Below are 20,223 nucleotides of genomic sequence, written 5' to 3' on the forward strand. Positions count from 1 at the left end.
CAGAAAATAATAACCAACTGCCGCTTCCGCCAAAAGAACCCCCGGCTACTTTATTGAATTTTACAAATTTCAGCGTCTCACTCTTTTCTGCTTCATCCTATCTTATTTTCTTTTCTCTCATTTCAACACATTTTTCGATTTGAAATCTAGGGTTTCGTCTTCCTCACTATCACAAGATGACTATCAAGCGTGATTTGAAATCTGAAGTTCAGAATCTGAAGCGAACTAACCTAGAAGAACAACACAAAGACTCTGCATCTCCATCGCTTCACAAGAAGCCCAAACTGAATAACAGCCAAGACTTGAACGGAGGTTCTGTCTCTGAATCCACCGGAGGATTCAATTGCAACGGCGGCGGTGGTGCCGAGGTTCATTCCAATCTCAATCCCAATTCCAATTCGGCGTCTATGGAGTTGAACGGTGTTACTGGAGAAGCACCTCCGATGATGCGATCATCGAGAGGTCGTGTTCAAAAGCTTCCATCTAAGTTCAATGATTCGGTACTGTTTGAATCGAGGAAGAATAATAAAGTAGGAAGCAAAACATCTGGATTAGAGATTGAAGTTGGTAACAGTTCGCGAGGCATTGGAATGGGATTTGGGAAAAAAGGGAAGGAAATCAAATGTGATTCAAAAACAGAGAGTGATAATGGATTTGATGAATTTGGCTGTGACAAGAATGCTGAGTCGTTTAAGAGCATTAAAACGACTATTACTGGGAGTCGTTTGTTTTTATTTAAAGCAGAGAGTGAAAATGGTTTTGATGAAAAGGGTAAAAAGGAGGAAGAGGTTTTTGAGCTGGAGGAATTTGGTTTGGGTGATATGGTTTGGGCAAAATATGGCAAGAGTAGTAATCTGGTATGGCCTGCTGTGGTAATTGATCCCATCTCACAAGCTCCTGAGTCTGTTCTCAGACGCTGTGTTCCTGGTGCAATTTGTGTTATGTTTTTTGGTTATTCCAACGGAAAGCAAAGGGTAAGTTTTTTTTTTCCTTTTTCAAACAACTTAATATAAAGGATGAGTTATTTTGATTGTGGTTTTATGTTGAAATCTAATGAATTGATGATGGGCACTTGGCAGGACTATGCGTGGGTGAAGCAAGGGATGATATTCCCCTTCTTGGAATTCATGGATAGGTGTGCATGCATGTGTGAATGATTTTTGGTTGTTGTTCTCCGTGCAAGAATATTGGGCTTGTGGCTTGTACTTGCTCGTATTAAAAGTTAACTTGTTTAGATTTCAGGGGCAGACCCGAATGCATAAGAGCCAACGCAGCGACTTTCAGAAGGCAATGGAAGAAGCGATGTTGGCTAACAATGACATTCTGGATCCTCATTCCCGAGCTCAGCAAAATGTGGAGGGCGAGGGCTCCTTTGCTGGTCAGGAATATCATTGCCAAGACCAGGTGATTTTAATTTTGTCCACTGTGTTGCGAATTATCTTTACAAAGATGCTGGGAATTTATAAGTTCGGTTTATCAGAATATAGATTGATGTAGAGACAGAGGCTACACACTGTTCAAACATTTATCCTAGTAGAATGGAGTAAGGGCTATATACGCTCAAGCATCTTATTTGGTTACTGCATGCTTCTGGGTCTTAATGTCATATAAATCATGTTTGAACACAACTCATGGATTGAAATGTAGAACAAAAATTAATTGCCTATGACCATTGAATGAAACATCAAGAGTTTAAATTAATTGCCTATACCAGAATGATTTGTGTGTATTTTTGGCCCGCTTTTGATACTTGTTTAGTGCAAGTGCTTTTAATTTTAAGTCTTTCATCTTTTTCAATATTGTATGAGAGATGACACTAATTTCTAATGAAATTCTTTTTTAAATCTTATAGATTCTGGTTAGTTCCATAATTTTATCCAATGAATAAATTATGCAGGATATAATATTTTGTTATGGCTGTGGTTTGACGTTGCCATGCAAACCCATGAAGAAGGTTAAGGATTCAAGCTGTGCTCCTCAGCATTATTGTAAACCTTGTGCAAAGGTTCGCTGAATGATTCATTTAAGATGTCTTACTTTCTTGACTAAATATATCTATTGTTGACATTTAATTCTCAACAACACTTATGATTCTGTTCTCTCAGTTACTTAAATCAAAACAATACTGTGGCATTTGCAAAAGGATTTGGCACCATTTAGATGCTGGCGACTGGGTGAGATTCTACTCTTCTGCTTGATTTAACTTAAGTTTGTTTCACATATAATCAAAATTTTGAGATCTTATGTGGCTGAACAATTTTGAGTTAGGTATGCTGTGACGGTTGTAATGTTTGGGTGCATGCTGAGTGTGCCAAAATTTCAAGCAAACTTTTCAAGGTATTTTATCATGTTAACATGATCCTACATCTCTCTTTTCACTATTCTTGTGCTTGTTTGATGCCCCTGGTCCAAAATAGTACTGACGGGCTACCTGATGCAGGAACTGGGAAATATAGATTACCATTGCCCAGACTGCAAGGGAAAGACGGAATGTAAATTACCAGCAGCACAAACAAGCGAATCAAAAATAAAGTACGTAGTAGTTATCTATTACTTCCTTTTCACATACTTGTAGAGGCATTCAGCATCTGACTTAATTCTTTGAATCTGATGTTCTTTTTTTAGGGACAGATCAGTAGAGAAAAACCAAAAACCCGTGTTACCTGAAACGCTAGCGGTGGTGTGCAATCACATGAAAGGAATTTACTTTCCAAGGCTTCATCAGTAAGCGTTCAACAATTTTTTACATTATAGGGTTTGACAGCCGAATTACAATATTTTGACTCCCCCTCCATATCTTTGACTCTTTCTTACCCCACCCCCCTTTTTTCCCTTCCTTTTTATCTCTCTTTGTTACAACTATCACACTTTATTGACTAAATCTTTTTCCAAACCAATAAAAGAAATTAGCTGATTAACTATTACATCATTCAAAAAGAATTTCATGTACCTTCTTTATTAATTTGTACTAGAGTTATGTGCGGGTGTGGCTCATGTGGGTCAAAGAAGCAGGCATTGCCTGAATGGGAACGACATGTGGGTTGCAGAGCCAAAAAATGGAGACTCAGTGTGAAAGTGGAAGGCACAATGCAACCGCTAATAAAATGGGTATGTGTCATATCTTGCTAGATTAGATGCGTGACAAATCTTTCTGGTGGATTGTGTTTCTGCCGGTTTTGTATTAACTGTCAGGTAGAATGGTTAATATTGCTTTTATTCCGTCCGCATCACTTTTTCCCCTAAACTTCTCCAAATTTGAAGTATAAAGATATAGTCCTGCAATGTCAAATGTGTGTGGATCATGTCTTCGTATTTCCATATTACTTTTGTTCTTCTTTCTCTTTTTTTAAATAACTATACAAATTTATTCAGATCACGGAACACAATTCCCAAGCTGGAATTCCCTCGCAGTTAGATCAGAAACAGGTGCTTTCCTTTTTGCAAGGTAAGCATGTGTTTCATATGGACTTTTACATTGCCAAAGCTTTCTTTTCTTTAATGTGATAAGGTCTTATGGTACATTGCACTCTCATGTTTTCTCTTGAATACATTTTTGAAATGGAGAAACTTCGCTTACTTTACTTTATTGTCTCAGAGAAGTATGAGCCAGTTTATGCAAAATGGACAACAGAGAGATGTGCGATATGCAGATTGATTGAAGACGAAGACGTTAACAAAATTATCATCTGTAACAGGTGCTTTAATCATCATTCATGATTTCACCCCTAGTTGTAGAGTTATTATAGATATGTTAAAACTCTGTTTTGATTTGCAAAACTTTAAAAAATCAAAAGTCATTTACTTCATGTGCACTTGTTCATTGTGCAGGTGCCAAATTGTAGTCCACCAAGAGTGCTATGGGGCAAGGCAGGTCCAAGATTTTAATTCCTGGGTTTGCAGAGTCTGTGAAACTCCTGATGTAGAAAGAGAGTGTTGCCTCTGTCCAGTTAAAGGCATGTCATCTACATTTAATATTTCTTTGGTCTGATTGTTTTTGCAGTATTGTTACATTATACCAGATTCTTCAGGAAGGTAGTAACCTCTGGATCCAGCCCAATAATTCTTCAGTAAGAAATGGGGTCAATTTTTCATTCATATACCGATTGCATTGACTTTATCATGTACTAACCAACAGTGTTATCATATAGCGGCACCATGGCCGCTATGACGGATATACATGGCGGTTTTTGGGCTCGCCGGATGGTAAATATCGACCGATATTGCAGGTTTTTCTGTCATGATCCGCTATAATGGTGCCGCAAAGCGGTTGGTGTAACACCCGAGGCTGGAGATGGCAGAGAGTGGTTATATGTAACATCCGAGGGTGAGAGAGTGGTTGCCGGTGCACGAGACATGACAATACTCATTGTCATACCTCGTGCACCGACAACCACTCCCTCACCCTCGGGTGTTACGTATAACCACTCTATGTCCTCTCTAGCCTTGGATTTTACATGTCCACCAGCTTCGGTGACCTAACAAATAAGAACTCCATAGTTAAGTGTGCTTGACTTGGAGTAGTATTTGGATGAGTGACCTTCTGTGAAGTTTCTCGGAAAGCGTATGAGTGAGGAAAAAGCATGCTGAAAAGATCCGTGTTGATTTGTGGGGTTAGTCGGTAATCCTGAAAGCAGTCTGAGACGTTACAGTTGGTATGGTGGGATTTTGACTCTCCGCCATTCGCCATCGACAACATTGCTAACCAATGTATGCATGCAATCCATTCAGGCCATTTTTAGGTGGTTATGGAGAATTGACTTATATGCCTCATGCAAATATGTTTCTGGGGTATCTTGAAGTACTTATTTGTTCTTATTTTATTATATAAGAACTTATAGTAGTGCTTCGATGAACTTATAAATAATTCACAGTGTGCTTAAAAGTTGTGTTTGGCTCATGCTGAAGTCGTAGCATTGTTCCCTTAACATTTAAATGGCCTTTTCCCCCTTTTAGTTTTTCTGTAGCAGTTATATTTGTCATCCATTGTCAATTTGCTTTTATAATATGGGGGAAATTCTTTGCAGGTGGTGCATTAAAGCCAACTGATGTTGAGTTGCTGTGGGTTCATGTAACATGCGCTTGGTTTCAGCCTGAAGTTTCTTTCGAAGACGAAAAGGCAATGGAACCTGCTTCTGGAATCCTTAAGATTCCTCCTAATTCCTTTTTGAAGGTAAGTCATAGGGCTAAAGTTTTCTTTAAAGTTGTTGTCAGGTGATTTTAGCTTGCAATATTCTTTCTAGCAGCAGCTATGAACTAATTTGCATGCTTGTTTTGATGACCACCCAAGATGAATTCTCTTGGGGGATAAAACATGGCAATTTTTTGTAATTCCATTCCCGGAAGTTATTTTATCACCCAAAATTACTTAAACAAAAGGCTTCCCACTCAAGTAATTAGAGTCCTTTTCTACATGTGTTACACTTTTACTCTCACATTCATTATTTCTCTGTTTCTTGTCTATGTTGGTGCCAGACTTGCGTGATTTGTAAACAAAGCCATGGTTCCTGTATACGTTGTTGTAAGTGTGATACATATTTTCATGCGATGTGTGCATCAAGAATGGGATATAGCATGACAGTAAGTATGACGATCCATTTACATAAATTTAAACTGGTCCTTGATCTGAAGCTGCTACTTTTTCCTAATTTGCTCTTTTCTTTTGAGGGAAGCAGTCATTTTATGTCCATAAATTAGTAAACATGTAGATAGCTATTACAACCACTGCTGGGAAAATATGTTGATAATGTTTAAATGTACAGGTGCGTACTACAATGAAGAAGGGAACTCAAGTAATAAAGAACTCAATATTTTGTGCAGTTCACAGGTTTGAGACCTGGTCTTCAAATTATGCTAACCTTATTTTCCATGTTTTCTTTTGGAAAACGGTTTTTATATTTTAATTTCATTTTAGGGTTCCAAATCCAGATTCAGGAGTGTTTGTGTATCCACCCCCAAGGGCAATCTTTCCAAGAACTTCGCTTCAAAATCACAGGGGACGCAATAGAGGGTCAAACCTTATTTCATCAAATAGTATAGAACTCCTTGAACCTCTGGCTTCTGAAAGTTATGAGGTTGAGTTACGCTCTGCGGCCAGGTGTCGTGTTTACAGAAAGTCTCCCAATAAGGTACAAATTTAACACATACTATTATGGCCATAATTTTATATTAAGTTATCAACTTCTCTAGGCTTCTGCTTTGAAATCATGCATAGGCACTTGGGGTTTTCTACTGCATCAAAACCTATGTAATAGATTATTTTCTAATCTCTTAAATTTGGTCTTGTTCAATTACAATTTCTCCTATATGCCAGAAGGATGGTGCACCAATAATTCACTTGCTTGGGGGGCCAAACATTCATTCTTTAAGTGCAATAACTCAATTGAACCGCAGCACGGTAATCTTGTTTTGGTGCTCTGAACTATGAATGTACCACTTCAACTTTTTTGTTTTTTGATCGAAAACTCTTAGTTCTAATCTTGTACTGTGATAGGATGCTGCCGGAGTATTTTCTTCATTTAAGGAACGCCTTCACCACCTGCAGGTCAGTTAATATCTCAAATTTCCAAAGTTAAATTTCATTTCCATTTTTTATTTTGAAATAAAATAATGTCTCTTTATTTCTTTTTTGATTCATTTAACATTTTATGTTTTTGGGTTTTAGAAAACGGAAAACTATAGAGTTTGCCTTGGGAAATCAGCTATCCAAGGGTGGGGCCTCTTTGCTCGTAGAGATTTGCAAGAAGGGGAGATGGTAACACATTTCATATTAACTTAAGATGGTCACTGAAGTGTAAAATAAATACTGCTATAGTTTTTTCTCTGATGAACTACATGTTCATTCTTCATGTGCCTCTCTGCAGGTTGTTGAGTATCGTGGTGAGCAAATAAGGGGTAGTCTTGAGGATTCGAGGGAAGCCAGACACCTGTTAGAAGGCAAAGATTGTTATGTGAGTCTCGTTAAATTGTTTGAGATATCAATCTGTACTTGTCACTTATCGTGTGATACTTCATATTTTGTTTGGATAGTAGAAAATGGAACTTCATTAGACGCTAAATCAAACCATGTGTGCATAATGTTGAAAATATAATAATTCAAATGATTTGTAAAATTTAATGATTTGAAAAAATATTCTAAGAGTTCATAGCATTATAGATAGATCATTTTTTGTTTCAATTCTAAATGGGTCTTCAATTTTATAAGGGCAGAAATATAATCAATTTGATTGCATTTTTAATTTGTTCGAAATATAAGAGTTGGCTCCTTATATTCCTTTCTCCGTCCAAGATAGGGAAAACTAGATTTCCTAGCTAGGGAAATTGGGAATTGCGATTGGAACCTCCTTGGTAGGATTGGACCAATTGCGCTGTGTGGAGGATTGGGGCTTCCTGAAGATATAAAATCATTGGATTGGGAAAAGGGTTAGGGAATAATCTGTTAGATCTGCTTACCGTTTGATCTATGAGGAAAAGAATAGGAATCTTCCTCAAGCGTCCGCTGCAACAAGTCATGGACTAATGAAATATTTGGGAGAGTTCAAGTTTCTAACTGTGTTCAAAATTTCTGTGAGGAAAAGAATATGAATCTTCGTCAAGCTTCCTCTGCAACAAGTCATGGACTAATGAAGAATATTTGGAAGAGTTCAAGTTTCTAACTGTGTTCAAAATTTCCTCAGGAGATAGTTATGGTATTGTGATTTGTTAGTATTCTTTGAGATTATGACATAATTACATTTCTATTTAGTTTATATCTCTCATGTATATAAATAGGTGTCAAACATTTTCTATCAATAAGAAAGTATTCAAATTCAAATTGATATCAGTTGGTATGAGAGCCTAATTCAATATTCGTTGTGACATCTACTATTACATTTCCGCTATTGGACCATCAAATATTTATATTCACTCTTTAGATGTTCGTCATGAGATGATATGTTAACCCATGAGATGATATATTAAGAGTCTTACGTCATACAATATAAAAATGAACATATATTTATAAGTAGGATTATTCCTCATTTTGCAAGTCAGTTTTGAACTCAAGATCCAATAATTGAAGGCACCCCCACCTTACAACCTTACAAGTCTGTTGTCGTCAAAGAGTTTTCTTTTTTGCTTACACTTGATTTATTTATTTTTCATTGTTTGATGATTGTTCCACAAGTTTCATCTCCGTTCATCTCGTGTTTGATGATTGTTCCACAAGTTTCATCTCGTGTCATTCCGGTCATTATACTATTTTCCTATCTCATTACGTGGATGATTGATTTTAGATTTTGGTTCTTCAAATTGAGTAGTTGGCACACCCTCTCTTATTTCTATCTAACTTGTCACCATCTAAATCACCTCACAACATTACATTTGCAAATGGTTGTAAGACACAAGTCATATCTATTTGCCAAGCTTCACTTTTGTTGTCTTATTTCTATCTAACTTGTCACCATCTAAAACACCTCACAATATTACATTTGCAAATGGTTGTAAGGCACAACTCATATCTATTTGTCAACCTTCACCTTTGTTGTCTTTATCTTAGATTTCAATTGTCTTTTTAATTTGATTTCAATTAATACTCACTTTCTCAATTGTTCAAATTTAGGGTGATGATATTCTCACCATCTATCATTTGATAAACCACATGCCATCCTTAGTACGAGTAGAGAAATTCCACTCATTCTTGTTTCTTAAGGATTCCTCGTATGTTATCCCAATCCGCATGTTCGGTTATACGTGTTTGGTTTACTATCTTTTCTCTTGACTATTCTAGAACTCAAAAGGGGCAATAATTGTTATTCTCCACCTACACATTGTTTTATGTTTTGGAGATGTCACTCTATTTTAGGATACAATATCCTTTGTTTCACCTAATACATCTAGTTCTTCACTACTTCTTAGATGATATGTATTCCTTTATTTGAGTCATATATCTATACTTACAATTCTCCATTGTCATATAGTAAACTTGGATCATACTGTTGTAGTATTAATTATGAGTGTCGACACGAAGCTCCAAAAATAACACACGTTGAATCTAGTGATTCAACTTCCCAGGCTGATGCTTCTGATTCTAGTGATTCAACCCTAAAAACCGTTGCTTCTAATTCTAATGATTCTACTCCAAAGACTACTTCTACTTATTCTAGTGATTAAGTTATTGTTCTAATTTCTTCTCTTGATGCGGTGCATCTTGTTCTGGTCTTTTGTTGATTTACCTATTGCTCTTTGTAAAGGCAACAAATTTACTTATAATCCTTATGATATTTACAACTTTATGGGTTACCATCGATTGTCTTCTTCAAACTTAGTTGTTGTTTCTACTCTTTCATCGGTCTTAGTTCTTAGGATAATTCATGAAACATTATCTCATTAAAAATGGAAACAAGCCACGATTAATGAGATGATGACTTTAGAATGGACATGTTGATTGATTAAAGGCTCAATTAGTTACAAAAGGCTATATTTCAGATCTATACTCAGGTCTATGATCATGATTACAATGATACCTTTTCACCGATTATAAAAATGACATTTATTCGTCTCTTCATATCTATGGCTACCATAAAATATTGACCTTTATTTCAACTGGATATCAAGAATGTCTTTTTGTATGATGACTTGGAAGAAGATATTTATATGAAGCAATCTCCTGTATTTGTTACTCATGGGTCGTAGGTTGGTATGCATATTACAAAAGTTCTAATATGACATGAAAGAATCACCCCGTGCATGGTTTGGTTGATTCTGCAAAGTTCTACAAAAGTTTGGGATAATTAGTTGTGAATTAGATCATCCAGTCTTTCTTAAGTGCTCATCATCAAATAAATATATCTATAACGTGGTTTATATTGATGACATTAGAATGGACATGTTGATTGATTAAAGGCTCAATTAGTTACAAAAGGCTATATTAGTGGAAAAATCAATATATCTCACCCTAACAAGACCAAACATATCTTAGTGGAAAATTTTTATTTATCTCACCCTAACAAGACCAAACATATCTTTCTAGTTAGTGTCATAAGTCAATTCATTAAGCCTCCATGTGACTGTCGTTTGAATTCTTAAGTACATCAAAAGAGCACCTGGAATTTGTTTTCATTGACGATCATTGGAATGCTGTTTGAATTCTGGTTATTTTATTTTTGAGTGGAAATTCGATTACTTGAAAGAGTAAATTGTTGTTGCCCGATCGTGTACAAACGCTGAGTATCGAAATATGGCTCATGCTACATGTGCTCTCGTATGGTTGAAACATTTACTACGAGAGCTACGTTTTGATGAGGATGGTCATCTAGAACTTGTATGTGATAACAACCAATTAGCATGACATCTTTCCTCCAATTTTTTTCTTTTATGAAACAAAACATAGAAGTCGAATGTTGATTCCTTAGAACATAGAAGTCGAATGTTGATTCCTTAGAGAAAATATTTCCTCTAGAGTCATTGCGTTGTACCTCCAAAATGCTATAACGGCAGGAAAGCCAAGACTGCCTTTTTTTGCATTGTCATGTAATTAAGATGGTGTAGTTCTGTTCTCAATTGGGTTTCCATGTTCTTCATCGTATGAACCTCAACTCTTGGCTGCTTCAGTGGCTAATCTGATAAGATCAGTTAGCAAATCAAATGTTCAGCATATGCCTTTTGGAAGTTATGAAACCCAGGAATCATACTGTTTTCAACAGGTCCGTTTTTAACCCCATAGAGGTTGCTTTCTTGGGTGCAGAATGCACCCTGGAGCAAAGCTCTTGTGCCCAATCTCAAGGTAAATAAGTCCCTCCAGGCTGTGGATCAGCAAAGATAGATGTAGAAGCAAGCTGTTTTGAAAACACTTGTTCGTGTTGGGGAGTTCTGAATTGTAATTTTGAAGATCAAGTCAGTTTTATTCCCACAAAGTTTGAGAAAACAGAGCTGTCCCCTGTTCTAGCTGAGGCGTTGGGTACAAGGTGGTGCCCCGGAACCTCAACAAAGTAATTATTAGAAACTGATGCTGAAGAGGTTGTTAATTGCATAAATAGATCCTTACAACTTGCAGCTACATTGATCTAATTGTCCTTGTCTGTGAGAATCTCTTGTTTCAGTTGGAAAGTGAATCCGTGCTAAGTATTAGAAGGTGAAAGCATGCTGCTGCTTATAAGCTTGTTGGTCAAGCTAGAGATCTGGGGTCTGAACATGGGTGGGAAGTATCCCTTACCAGGTTTATCAAACTGTTTGTATGGATTCCATGTTTTCTGTTAATTGATATCGTTTTGCTTTTATAAAAGAATGATTTCTATATGAATCCAAGTCCTAAGTTTCAAAAGTGATGTTTGTTTTCCAATGCAAAATAAACCAGGTAGTATATATTTTATAGGGTCATGCAAAACTCTATCATGTTTCATTTGGATTCATTATACTTTTGATCTTAATACCAAATGAAATATATTATGCAGCTGTTCACGATAAGTAAAAAAGAAGTGGTAATAGATGCAACAAATAAGGGAAACATTGCACGTCTTATAAACCATTCTGTAAGTTGTTTCTACTTAATCCTATCTTGGTTTTTTAGTACTTCATTTCCTCTACAATGCTGATAAAGGGCAGAAAAAATAATGGCACAAATGTTAGTTTTACATTACAAATGTTTTATGTTTCTGATGACAATAATGAATCAATGTGATTGCTGCAGTGCATGCCAAACTGCTTTGCAAGGATTATGAATTTGAGTGATCAGGATCAGGAGAGCGTGATTGTTCTTATTGCCAAAACCAATGTTTCAGCTGGTGAAGAACTAACGTACGGTTTGCAGTATATATATTTTTCATGTGTTATGCATGCAAACAACCTTGCATATTGGGCTCTGTCATGCAACTGCAGGCATTCTTTCTGGATCAGAAATGAAGTCTTTTTTTTTTTCTGACTTTATCTTTTCCATTTCAATGTTGCCACAGATATGACTACGCGCATGACAAAGACGTGGAAGAAATCAAGATTCCCTGTCGCTGCAGAACCCCCAAATGCAGAAAATTTATAAACTAGGTTGGTTACTGGTTTCACGTTGTTTCTGCCAGTGGATAAATATCCAAACCTTCCTGGAAATATTTGTCCATTGAGATTGTAGTTTTTTAATTTGTATATCACTATTTATTACTGGATATTCTACCCGGCTGGGTTTGATTAAAATATTTATTTAAAATATTTCAATTTTGTGATAAAAGTTTGATTTTAAGAGAAAATTGAACCGAACCAAACCAAATTAAATCACAAATTCAATTTGAGAAAACTGAACCGAACTGCAATCATTTCACCTCAACCAAACCAAACTGAGTTAGTGGTTCGGTGCACTATATTTTATTTCTGTTGTGAGTTGCAGAAGACGGATATATCACCCCAACCAAACCAAACTGATTCAGTGGTTCGGTGCACTATACTTTATTTCTGTGTGAGTTGCAGAAGATGGATAAATTCACTGTTAGTAATAGGTCACTGAACCAGAGACATTGAAAGTTTGGTCAGTGAGATGCAGTGTTCACAGTTTGGTTCACAAATAATATAACTACTAGTTTGGTTATTTTAGAAGTGGTTTGGTTTGGTTCAGTTCATGGTTGGGTTTGGTTCAGTTCATGGTTGGGTTTGGTTCTAATCAGTTATTTGGACAACCCTAAATATGACTATTTCAAATTAATTTCTACGCTACAAGATTTCTATAATTTCTATTAGTTAACACTGTAATTGTTATTCTAGATATATCAACTATGGTGTAGAATTTTGATTAAAGAATTAGTTTAATTACAATTTTATTATTTTTTATTCTCCTATTTTTTTAAAACAATTATCGCACCAACCTTCCACCTACTATTTTTCTTTCTTTTGGATAAAATACTATTTTCCCTATTTCTTAACTATCAAATTTAAAAAGAGTCTAATAATTACAAATATATCGACATAAGGAAAACAGAGATTTAAATATTACCTTATAATAGTATTCCAAAGCATATTGACACAATAAAAATATTTAGAACACTTACACATAGAATAGACAAAATGAAATAAAATTTATAAAAATATTTAGAACACTTACACATAGAATAGAAAATATAGTGAAAGAAATACATACCTCGTTGAAAAACCTAAAGATTTGTTTTGATATCTACACATTAGTTTCTACAGCTCAGCATATTTCAGAAGATGTAATCCATAATTTTTAAACTATTAAGTTGAGAAAAACGTGTCCAAAAAATTAGTATTGACATAATGAAAATATTTAATACAATAACACAAAAATTGCATAGATCAAATAAAATAAAATTATAAAAAAAGAAGAAAAAAGACATTTAGATATACCGTAGAATTCCAAAGCAACCCTTGGAAGATGACAAATAGTTATTACTTTCAAACATCTTTTCAAATAGCCGTTCACAAATCTTTTCAAATAGCCGTTCACAAAAATCTTTTCAAATAAATTACAATTATATCGACATCATAACTTAGAAAAATTAGTGAGAAAGGAATGAGTAGAAAAAAAGAGATTGATGGAAAAAATACACATCTCATTAAAGAACATATACGTTGCTTTTGATTAGTAATGCAATAATCTTCACATTGGTATCTATGGCTCAATCTATTTCAGAAGATGTAATTCGATGAGTGAAAAATACAGATCCTAAAGATAATGAAAGTTAAAAAATTAATGAAAGAATAAGTTGTAGAAGTTCATGAAAAAGTTATTTGAAAATTAAACCAAAAAAGATTTAAGATTTAATAGAAGAAAATAGGAAAAATTCCCTTGACTACAAAATTTTGAGGGTCTGCAAACCTCCTAAATGCCCACAGGCCACAAGCCTCTTAAGTTTCCTAAAAGGCTTGTTGCCGAGTCAAATTTCCTAGAAGGCACTTCGCGTTGGAAATTTCACTACGTAGAGAGCAACTTAGCATAGTACCTGAAACCTTTATGTCGCCAATAGTATACACCCTTTAAAAGATGTGATTTGGGCTATCTCTGCTCCTTCATCCAGACAACTGTTATTTCAAGTAGATTATAGAAAAATATAAATTTTGAGTGAAACCAGTATCAAATGATAAACATAATAGTATAAATTATAATGCTTTAGTGTAAATATTTTGCAGATGGGTTTCCCCGTATACTTTCTTCCAGCCAGTTGGTTGGATCTGATTAGTGAGATTAGGCCATCCAACTCAAACAACTTCTGCCATGCTCTATTTGGATTCCAATCCCTGGAATAACAAGATTCCATTCATAAATTCATAACCAACAAGGACAACATTCAATTGTATTTGCACAAACTGAATGAATATGAAATTCTAACCTGGAACGTTTTCTCTTGTTCGTTGATTCATCGTGCGAAAAATCTTCCTTAGTCAGATCCTCAAATGGCCTGTTCCAATAATAAGTATTGAGATGCTGAAATTTATTATGTACACAAGTACTTTGGGATGTGCTGACATATTTGTCTGGTGTGTCTATTCACTGTGGTTGTTACAATGTGTTTAGGGCTTTAGGCTATATAATCTTTGTTATTTAGCAGAACACCGAACTATTCTATTTTTGAAATTATTGTATCAATTATCATTTATCAAAAACTAAAGTTAGCGCTGAATGGAAAATTTTACATTTTTAACTTTCTCTTGTGCCATGACAGCGATCCAACCAAAGTTAAATACCAGAAGAGCATAAAGATAAGATCAGCAGCTAACAAAGAACTGATTACTACTAAGAAACTCTCCTGCTATTCACGTAACACTAAATAGTGACTTAAATAGGTTAGTTAGTCCTCAAAATTGTAATCATCTACCAAATTAATTTCTTATTTTTTGAATTAGTTAATTCATCCCTGAAATTGTAAAATGTCACTCAAGATAGTCTCTAGGTTAACTTTTTCCGTTAGAGGCTACGGCTTGGCGCTATGACTTGGCGCGTTAAGTGGACATGTCACATTAATTGATCTAAATAATGTCACATTAATTTATCTCAAATAAATGTCACTTCACTAGGGATAAAGTTGTCTATTGTCCATGAATTTTACTTATACACACATCAACTTGGAGACAAATTTATTAGTAATTGCAATTGTGCAAGGACTAATTACCGGCAAATTAGTCTTTTAAAATTGGATAGATGAAATAGAACGGTGTAGAGCGGAATGGAACATGATGGAATGGAGTGGAGCGGAATGGAACATAGATTTCATTCTATTATTTGTCTATTTTTTATAATTTGACGGAACGGAGAAAATTGAAGGACTAAATGGAATAGGATGGAATAGATTCCATCATGTTCCACTTCGCTCTATACATTTTTTGCAAATCCATACAATGAAATCACATTATTTACCACTCCATTGCATTTCATTCCATACCACCAATTTAAACATTCCCTAAATTTTCATAGAATAGATGTGGGATCAACTTGGAGAGCCAACATACCCAACTAACTTGTTACATCATAGTCTCTAACAATAAAAGATGATATAGGGATTATTTTAAACTGACTTTGTACAATTTCATTGATGTATTTGCCAATTCTCAAAAACTCAAGACTATTTTGACCGATGATTACAACTTCAACTTACAACTTCAACGATCAATTTGCATGTTCACTCACAATAATATAACAATGAACAAGATAACAGCTAGTACTCAAAACACACACAAAAATCACCAATCAACCGGAATCACCAATTTAGCCCTAAAATTGGGCTTGCATGAAACTAACAAAATGAACAAGATAACAGCTGGTAGATCAAAGAAGAACCAATATTATACAATTGAGATCCCTAAAATTCAATTTCATTACAAAATTATTAGTGATTCATTATTAAATCCTAACTTTCTCATAATAGTTCAGAATTAAGATTAAGATATACAATAATTAACCAAAATTGAGTTAATTACAATCAAGGAGAGAATGAGAAATGATCTTACAAGTGAAATTAGAAATCGTAACAACAGCATCATCATCACCTGAAACAGTTTGAAAACTTAGGTTAAAATCTCAATAAACTTCACCGCCTCTAAACAATACACAAAATTGAGTGAAAACGAAAAAAAATATAGGATTGGACCAAGGACAAGTTATCGATGCAGAGAGAAGTGAGGAAGGCTTCGCCTCCGTGATTGTATCGGATCGGAATGGTGGTTATGTGAAAAGGAGAGGAACACGGCAAATGACTTTTAACAGTTTATATACTCTCACTGTGCCCGGTCTCACCGGTTCCGCAAAATGCATACTTTTACTTCGGGTCCAAATTTATTTTTCTCATCAAGATTAAAAGTTATTTTTATTTTCTCTAATATTGATTTAGAATTTTGTAAGAATTTTAGGTTATTGATCTTGGTCTTTTGAATGATCTAAATGGATTATTTTGAGTTTGAGTTTTGTTATTTTTATTTTTGTTTGAATTCAAAAGAATAATGATCTCTGATTTTTTGATAAACGATGTTCTGCACGTATTTCATCAAGATGTTATTCAGACTCACATTCTTTTAGATTTAAGTAAACGATCTATCAATTGGATTTATGATAAACGTTGTTGGATAACACTTTTGTCGTGTTAATTTCTAAAATATGATTCTGACATATGACAAACTTGCGCATCAAAGACGGTGTAAAAATGAGGGAGCCATTGAAGACCTGACATAAGGTTTATCAGTAAAATGGTGATTTGCATTTTGTTAGATTAAATATGAAAGACTCAACGCTTTATGCTTTAGACGTGATAGACTTAGACGCTCAATTTTTTTTTATCCTATGTTGTTTGAAACTGATAATAATGGTGTGTGAGGCTTTAGAACTCCAATCTTCAGTTGGAGGTATGCGCGAGCTACAAGCAAGAAACGCATGAAACAAATGGCGGGGAAACTAACTCAGACAAGGGTGGGACCTACACAGGATCTATGAGACAACTATAACGACCTAGTCCACAATGGAGTAAGAAGTTGTAAAGCATTAATGCATATTCCCCTATTTATTTCAACGACGATTTGGAAAATATTGGGATTAAGTCCACATTTACGAGAAACTCAAATGGAAACAATAGGAAATAATGATCATGAATTGGTTGTTGTAAACAATTACAAAATTTCAACTGGTGGCACGATAACTCCAGTCATAATTGAATTCCTCGCCATGAGAGTAATCGTGCATTTTCGAGTAACAACTAATGCATGATGGGGAATTTATTACATGACAAAAAAAAGGAAGAAAAAAATAGGGTCGCATAATAAGATCAGTCCATGGTTACATAAGGGATCTCGAGTTCAACATTTATCGTAACAACTCAATCAAACCGATTTTTTTTCTTTTAAAAACTTGGTATCCGATCCAAGGAACGACTAACTCTGGGGATTAATCTCATTGTTCATTAGCAAAAAGGGATTCAAACTTGAGATCTTGATAAAAACACACTCTTGGATTTTAGGTCTTCACCACCAAGTCAACTCGTGAGGGTTTAATCAAACTAACATTTTACTTGGAAAGTTCATGTGCATAGGGCTACTAGGACTAGGGTTGGCAACGAGACTTGGGCAGATTCCATCTCCTCATTCCCTCCCCTTACACCACCTCCCAAAACCTTGCATTTGTTTCCCATCAAAGTTTGAATTTGTGTCCCATATCACCACCCATCTTTAACCTAAATTTTGAATATCAAAGAAAATATGCCTCTACATTTATTTAAAAAGAGAATTTTTCGTCAAACTCGAGATAAATTTAGGCTATCATGCCTAATATGAAGTAGTAATAAATTTATTAATATGATGTTGTTTTTACAGGTTTATTCTTAAAAAAATATAGTTTATTTATGATTGCATCATAATATTTATGTAAATTATAGAAAAAGAGGTAAAATAATTAAGGTTGTGTTGATAAATATATAACTAACATTTTACAATTTTTTTTTTTGAAAGGGATGGTATAACTTCTCAAGATTTTCTTATATTTAAAGATTTACTAGTAGACAATACATACTATAACACTAATATTTCAACATTAAATTTTAACATCGTGTAAATATATATTTCGTTTTAGTGTTTTCGGATTCCGAGAAAAAAGAAAGAATTAATAAAAAAAAACTATATAAAATATCTGTATAATACAATTTAACACCTCGTTCACTTATATCCTCCTTTTACTTATTTTCTCCCTTCTTTCTTTTCAGAGGAGTCATTTGAGCCAATTTTTTATTTGAAACCACCTAAATACATCACTTTTTTCTTTTTTTATAAATAAGTGGTTTATATCTTTATGTAGTTTTATCTCCGTGTGTTATTTTGGTCGTCGTCTGGTGACACTTAGTCATCATGTAATTTTATCATCAGTTTCATATGTTTTTAATACTAATAGTGAAGAATTGCATGGATTTATAGCAAAATTTGGTACTATGTGAGATTAATATCAAAGTTATTAAAATAAGAGAAAGATAAGAAATTTGGAAGGCTGAAAAATTGAGTTAGCCACCGGAAACATTGTCGTGCAACTTTGTAATTGTCGCACGATTCTGATACACTTTTGCAAATTGTTGTGCAATTTATAGCACGATTTATCTACTATAAAAGGAAAAATTTTCAGAAATTTTTCAGGTGATCAGATTTTAGAGACTTGGACGACTACAAGAATTTAAGGAGCAATAATTTAAGATTTTTCGCCATTGAAGATTGCATCAGTATAAGTGTGAATGCCCCTATAGATAGGGTGCAAGAACTCTCTCAAAATAAGAAATGTGGCACGCCACCCTTGCGAAAGACTCCCTAGCCTCCCATTTATCGTGATGGGCGTCAATTTCTTGATTATGTCGCTCATTTCCTGGATGAATCTCCCGATTCGTGAGAACGGGTGGAATGGCGTGCTTCAGTCCACAACGGTACAAAGATGGAATGAAAAAGGGGGGAGATCATGTTCTTCTGAATAATAGGGAATTGTCTACCCATTTCTCACATTCTTAAGAGTGGTTATTATTCTCTCGCACCCTAAGGTTCAAACCCATGGATTTCTTATTGTACATCCCAAAATTCCCTAAGGCCGAACTTTTGAGAACCGAGTACGAAAAGACTAAAGGACCGAGTAGTCATAACCTTACACAAGTCGGAACCAGGTTAGGGTTCACTTAGACACAATGTAAGCACGCCGGAATCGATCTCGTGCTATCATTGAATAATAAAGTTGGATCTGACGTCAGTGCTAGGAACCCATATAAACAGTCACAAGGAACAGTTACAAAATGCCTCCATGATTATCACTACGCCAAAAACTGGAATAGACAGCGCCCCTTAGAGGGCGCTTTATTACAAAAGCGCACTCTAAAGTGAAGAGAAAAAATAAGGAGCATACTACTAGAATAGACAGCGCACTTTAGAGGGCGCTTTTGTAACAAAGCGCACTCTAAAGTGAAGCGAAAAAATAATGAGGAAATGGAGGGACACCAATAGAGGACGCTTTATTGAAAGCGCCCTCTAAGGGTAACCTTAGAGGGCGCTTTTAAAAAAGCGCTCTCTATGTCCATGTACATTTCCAGTTTATAAGGCGCTTTTGGAAAGCCTTAGAGAGCGCTTTTAGAAGCGCCCTCTTAGGCCCCCTTTAGAGGGCGCTTTTGTAACAAAGCGCCCTATAAAGTGAAGGCAAAAAAAAAATGGAGGGACAACAATAGAGGGCGCTTTTGTGAAAGCACCCTCTAAGGTTACCCTTAGAGGGCGCTTTTGAAAAAGCGCTCTCTAAGTCCATGTACATTTCCAGTTTAGAAGGCGCTTTTGGAAAGCCTTAGAGAGCGCTTTCAGAAGCGCCCTCTTAGGCCCCCTTTAGAGGGCGCTTTTTTTAAAAAAGCGCCCTCTAAGGTCCCCTTTAGTAAACATTAAAATTATAACATATACTGCATGTCTCTTTATTTTCCCTCTCTATAAGCTATTTCGTTTACGTAACTGGGTTTTCTCTCAACTGCGATTACTCTCTACTGCGATTACTCTCGTCCTCCGTTCGTTCTCCCTCCCTCACCGTCATCGTCGCCGTTCGTTCTCCCTCCCTCACCGTTCACGTTCACTGCGTTATCCTCTTCCACCGTCACTGTTCACTTTCTTCTCCATCGTTACCGTCACCTTTAAGGTATTTCTCTTCTCCATCGTTACCGTTCACTTTCTTCATGTGTTTGATTAGGGCATTTTCTAAACTTAGTTTTTCATTTTGTGCATTATGTTGATTAATGTTGTTTAGGGCAAACTGAGTTTTTTATTTCTGATTGAAAA

The 20,223-nt window shown here is 35.3% G+C and overlaps 2 protein-coding genes and 1 long non-coding RNA gene across 4 annotated transcripts in view; 2 read left to right on the plus strand and 1 right to left on the minus strand.

The window, feature by feature from the left end:
- LOC127132118 (histone-lysine N-methyltransferase ATX3) overlaps positions 1-12,158 on the plus strand; it is a 51,863-nt gene extending 39,705 nt beyond the window's left edge. Inside the window, exon 24 of one of the 2 annotated variants that reach the window (XM_051060989.1) lies at positions 12,013-12,158. Coding sequence is in view for 1 of the 2 variants with exons in the window: in XM_051060991.1 (XP_050916948.1) it covers positions 7,290-7,424 (135 nt within the window). In the remaining variant the exon portion in view is untranslated. Of the gene's footprint in view, positions 1-7,289; positions 7,815-12,012 lie in introns of those variants that run through there. The other variant, XM_051060991.1, reaches the window with a different exon arrangement.
- On the plus strand, positions 35-12,041 carry LOC127132120 (histone-lysine N-methyltransferase ATX3). The gene is made up of 23 exons (XM_051060993.1): positions 35-974; positions 1,080-1,135; positions 1,236-1,404; positions 1,898-2,005; positions 2,106-2,174; positions 2,269-2,337; positions 2,441-2,532; positions 2,626-2,724; positions 2,973-3,108; positions 3,373-3,445; positions 3,596-3,695; positions 3,829-3,953; positions 5,025-5,170; positions 5,473-5,577; positions 5,760-5,824; positions 5,912-6,125; positions 6,311-6,394; positions 6,491-6,541; positions 6,662-6,751; positions 6,861-6,947; positions 11,427-11,504; positions 11,663-11,769; positions 11,925-12,041. The coding sequence occupies exons 1-23, from the start codon at positions 177-179 to the stop codon at positions 12,010-12,012; spliced, it is 3,009 nt and encodes a 1,002-aa protein (XP_050916950.1). The 5' UTR covers positions 35-176; the 3' UTR covers positions 12,013-12,041.
- A 1,344-nt stretch (positions 12,159-13,502) lies between the features above and the next one.
- Positions 13,503-16,224, minus strand: LOC127132122 (uncharacterized). The gene is made up of 5 exons (XR_007806614.1): positions 16,056-16,224; positions 15,916-15,954; positions 14,301-14,369; positions 14,119-14,208; positions 13,503-13,992 (listed from the first exon to the last, which is right to left on the minus strand). It is a non-coding gene; the product is annotated as an uncharacterized LOC127132122 (long non-coding RNA).
- Positions 16,225-20,223: the final 3,999 nt, after the last annotated feature.

Source organism: Lathyrus oleraceus, chromosome 3 (assembly GCF_024323335.1).
Source record: "Lathyrus oleraceus cultivar Zhongwan6 chromosome 3, CAAS_Psat_ZW6_1.0, whole genome shotgun sequence".
NCBI classification, from domain to species: Eukaryota; Viridiplantae; Streptophyta; class Magnoliopsida; order Fabales; family Fabaceae; genus Lathyrus; species Lathyrus oleraceus.

Coding starts and splice junctions, on each gene's coding strand:
- LOC127132120 (XM_051060993.1), top strand. CDS start 177: ATGACTATCAAGCGTGATTTGAAATCTGAAGTTCAGAATCTGAAGCGA. Junction 975..1,079: donor ATTCCAACGGAAAGCAAAGG/GTAAGTTTTTTT, acceptor GGCACTTGGCAG/GACTATGCGTGGGTGAAGCA. Junction 3,446..3,595: donor GGTGCTTTCCTTTTTGCAAG/GTAAGCATGTGT, acceptor TTATTGTCTCAG/AGAAGTATGAGCCAGTTTAT.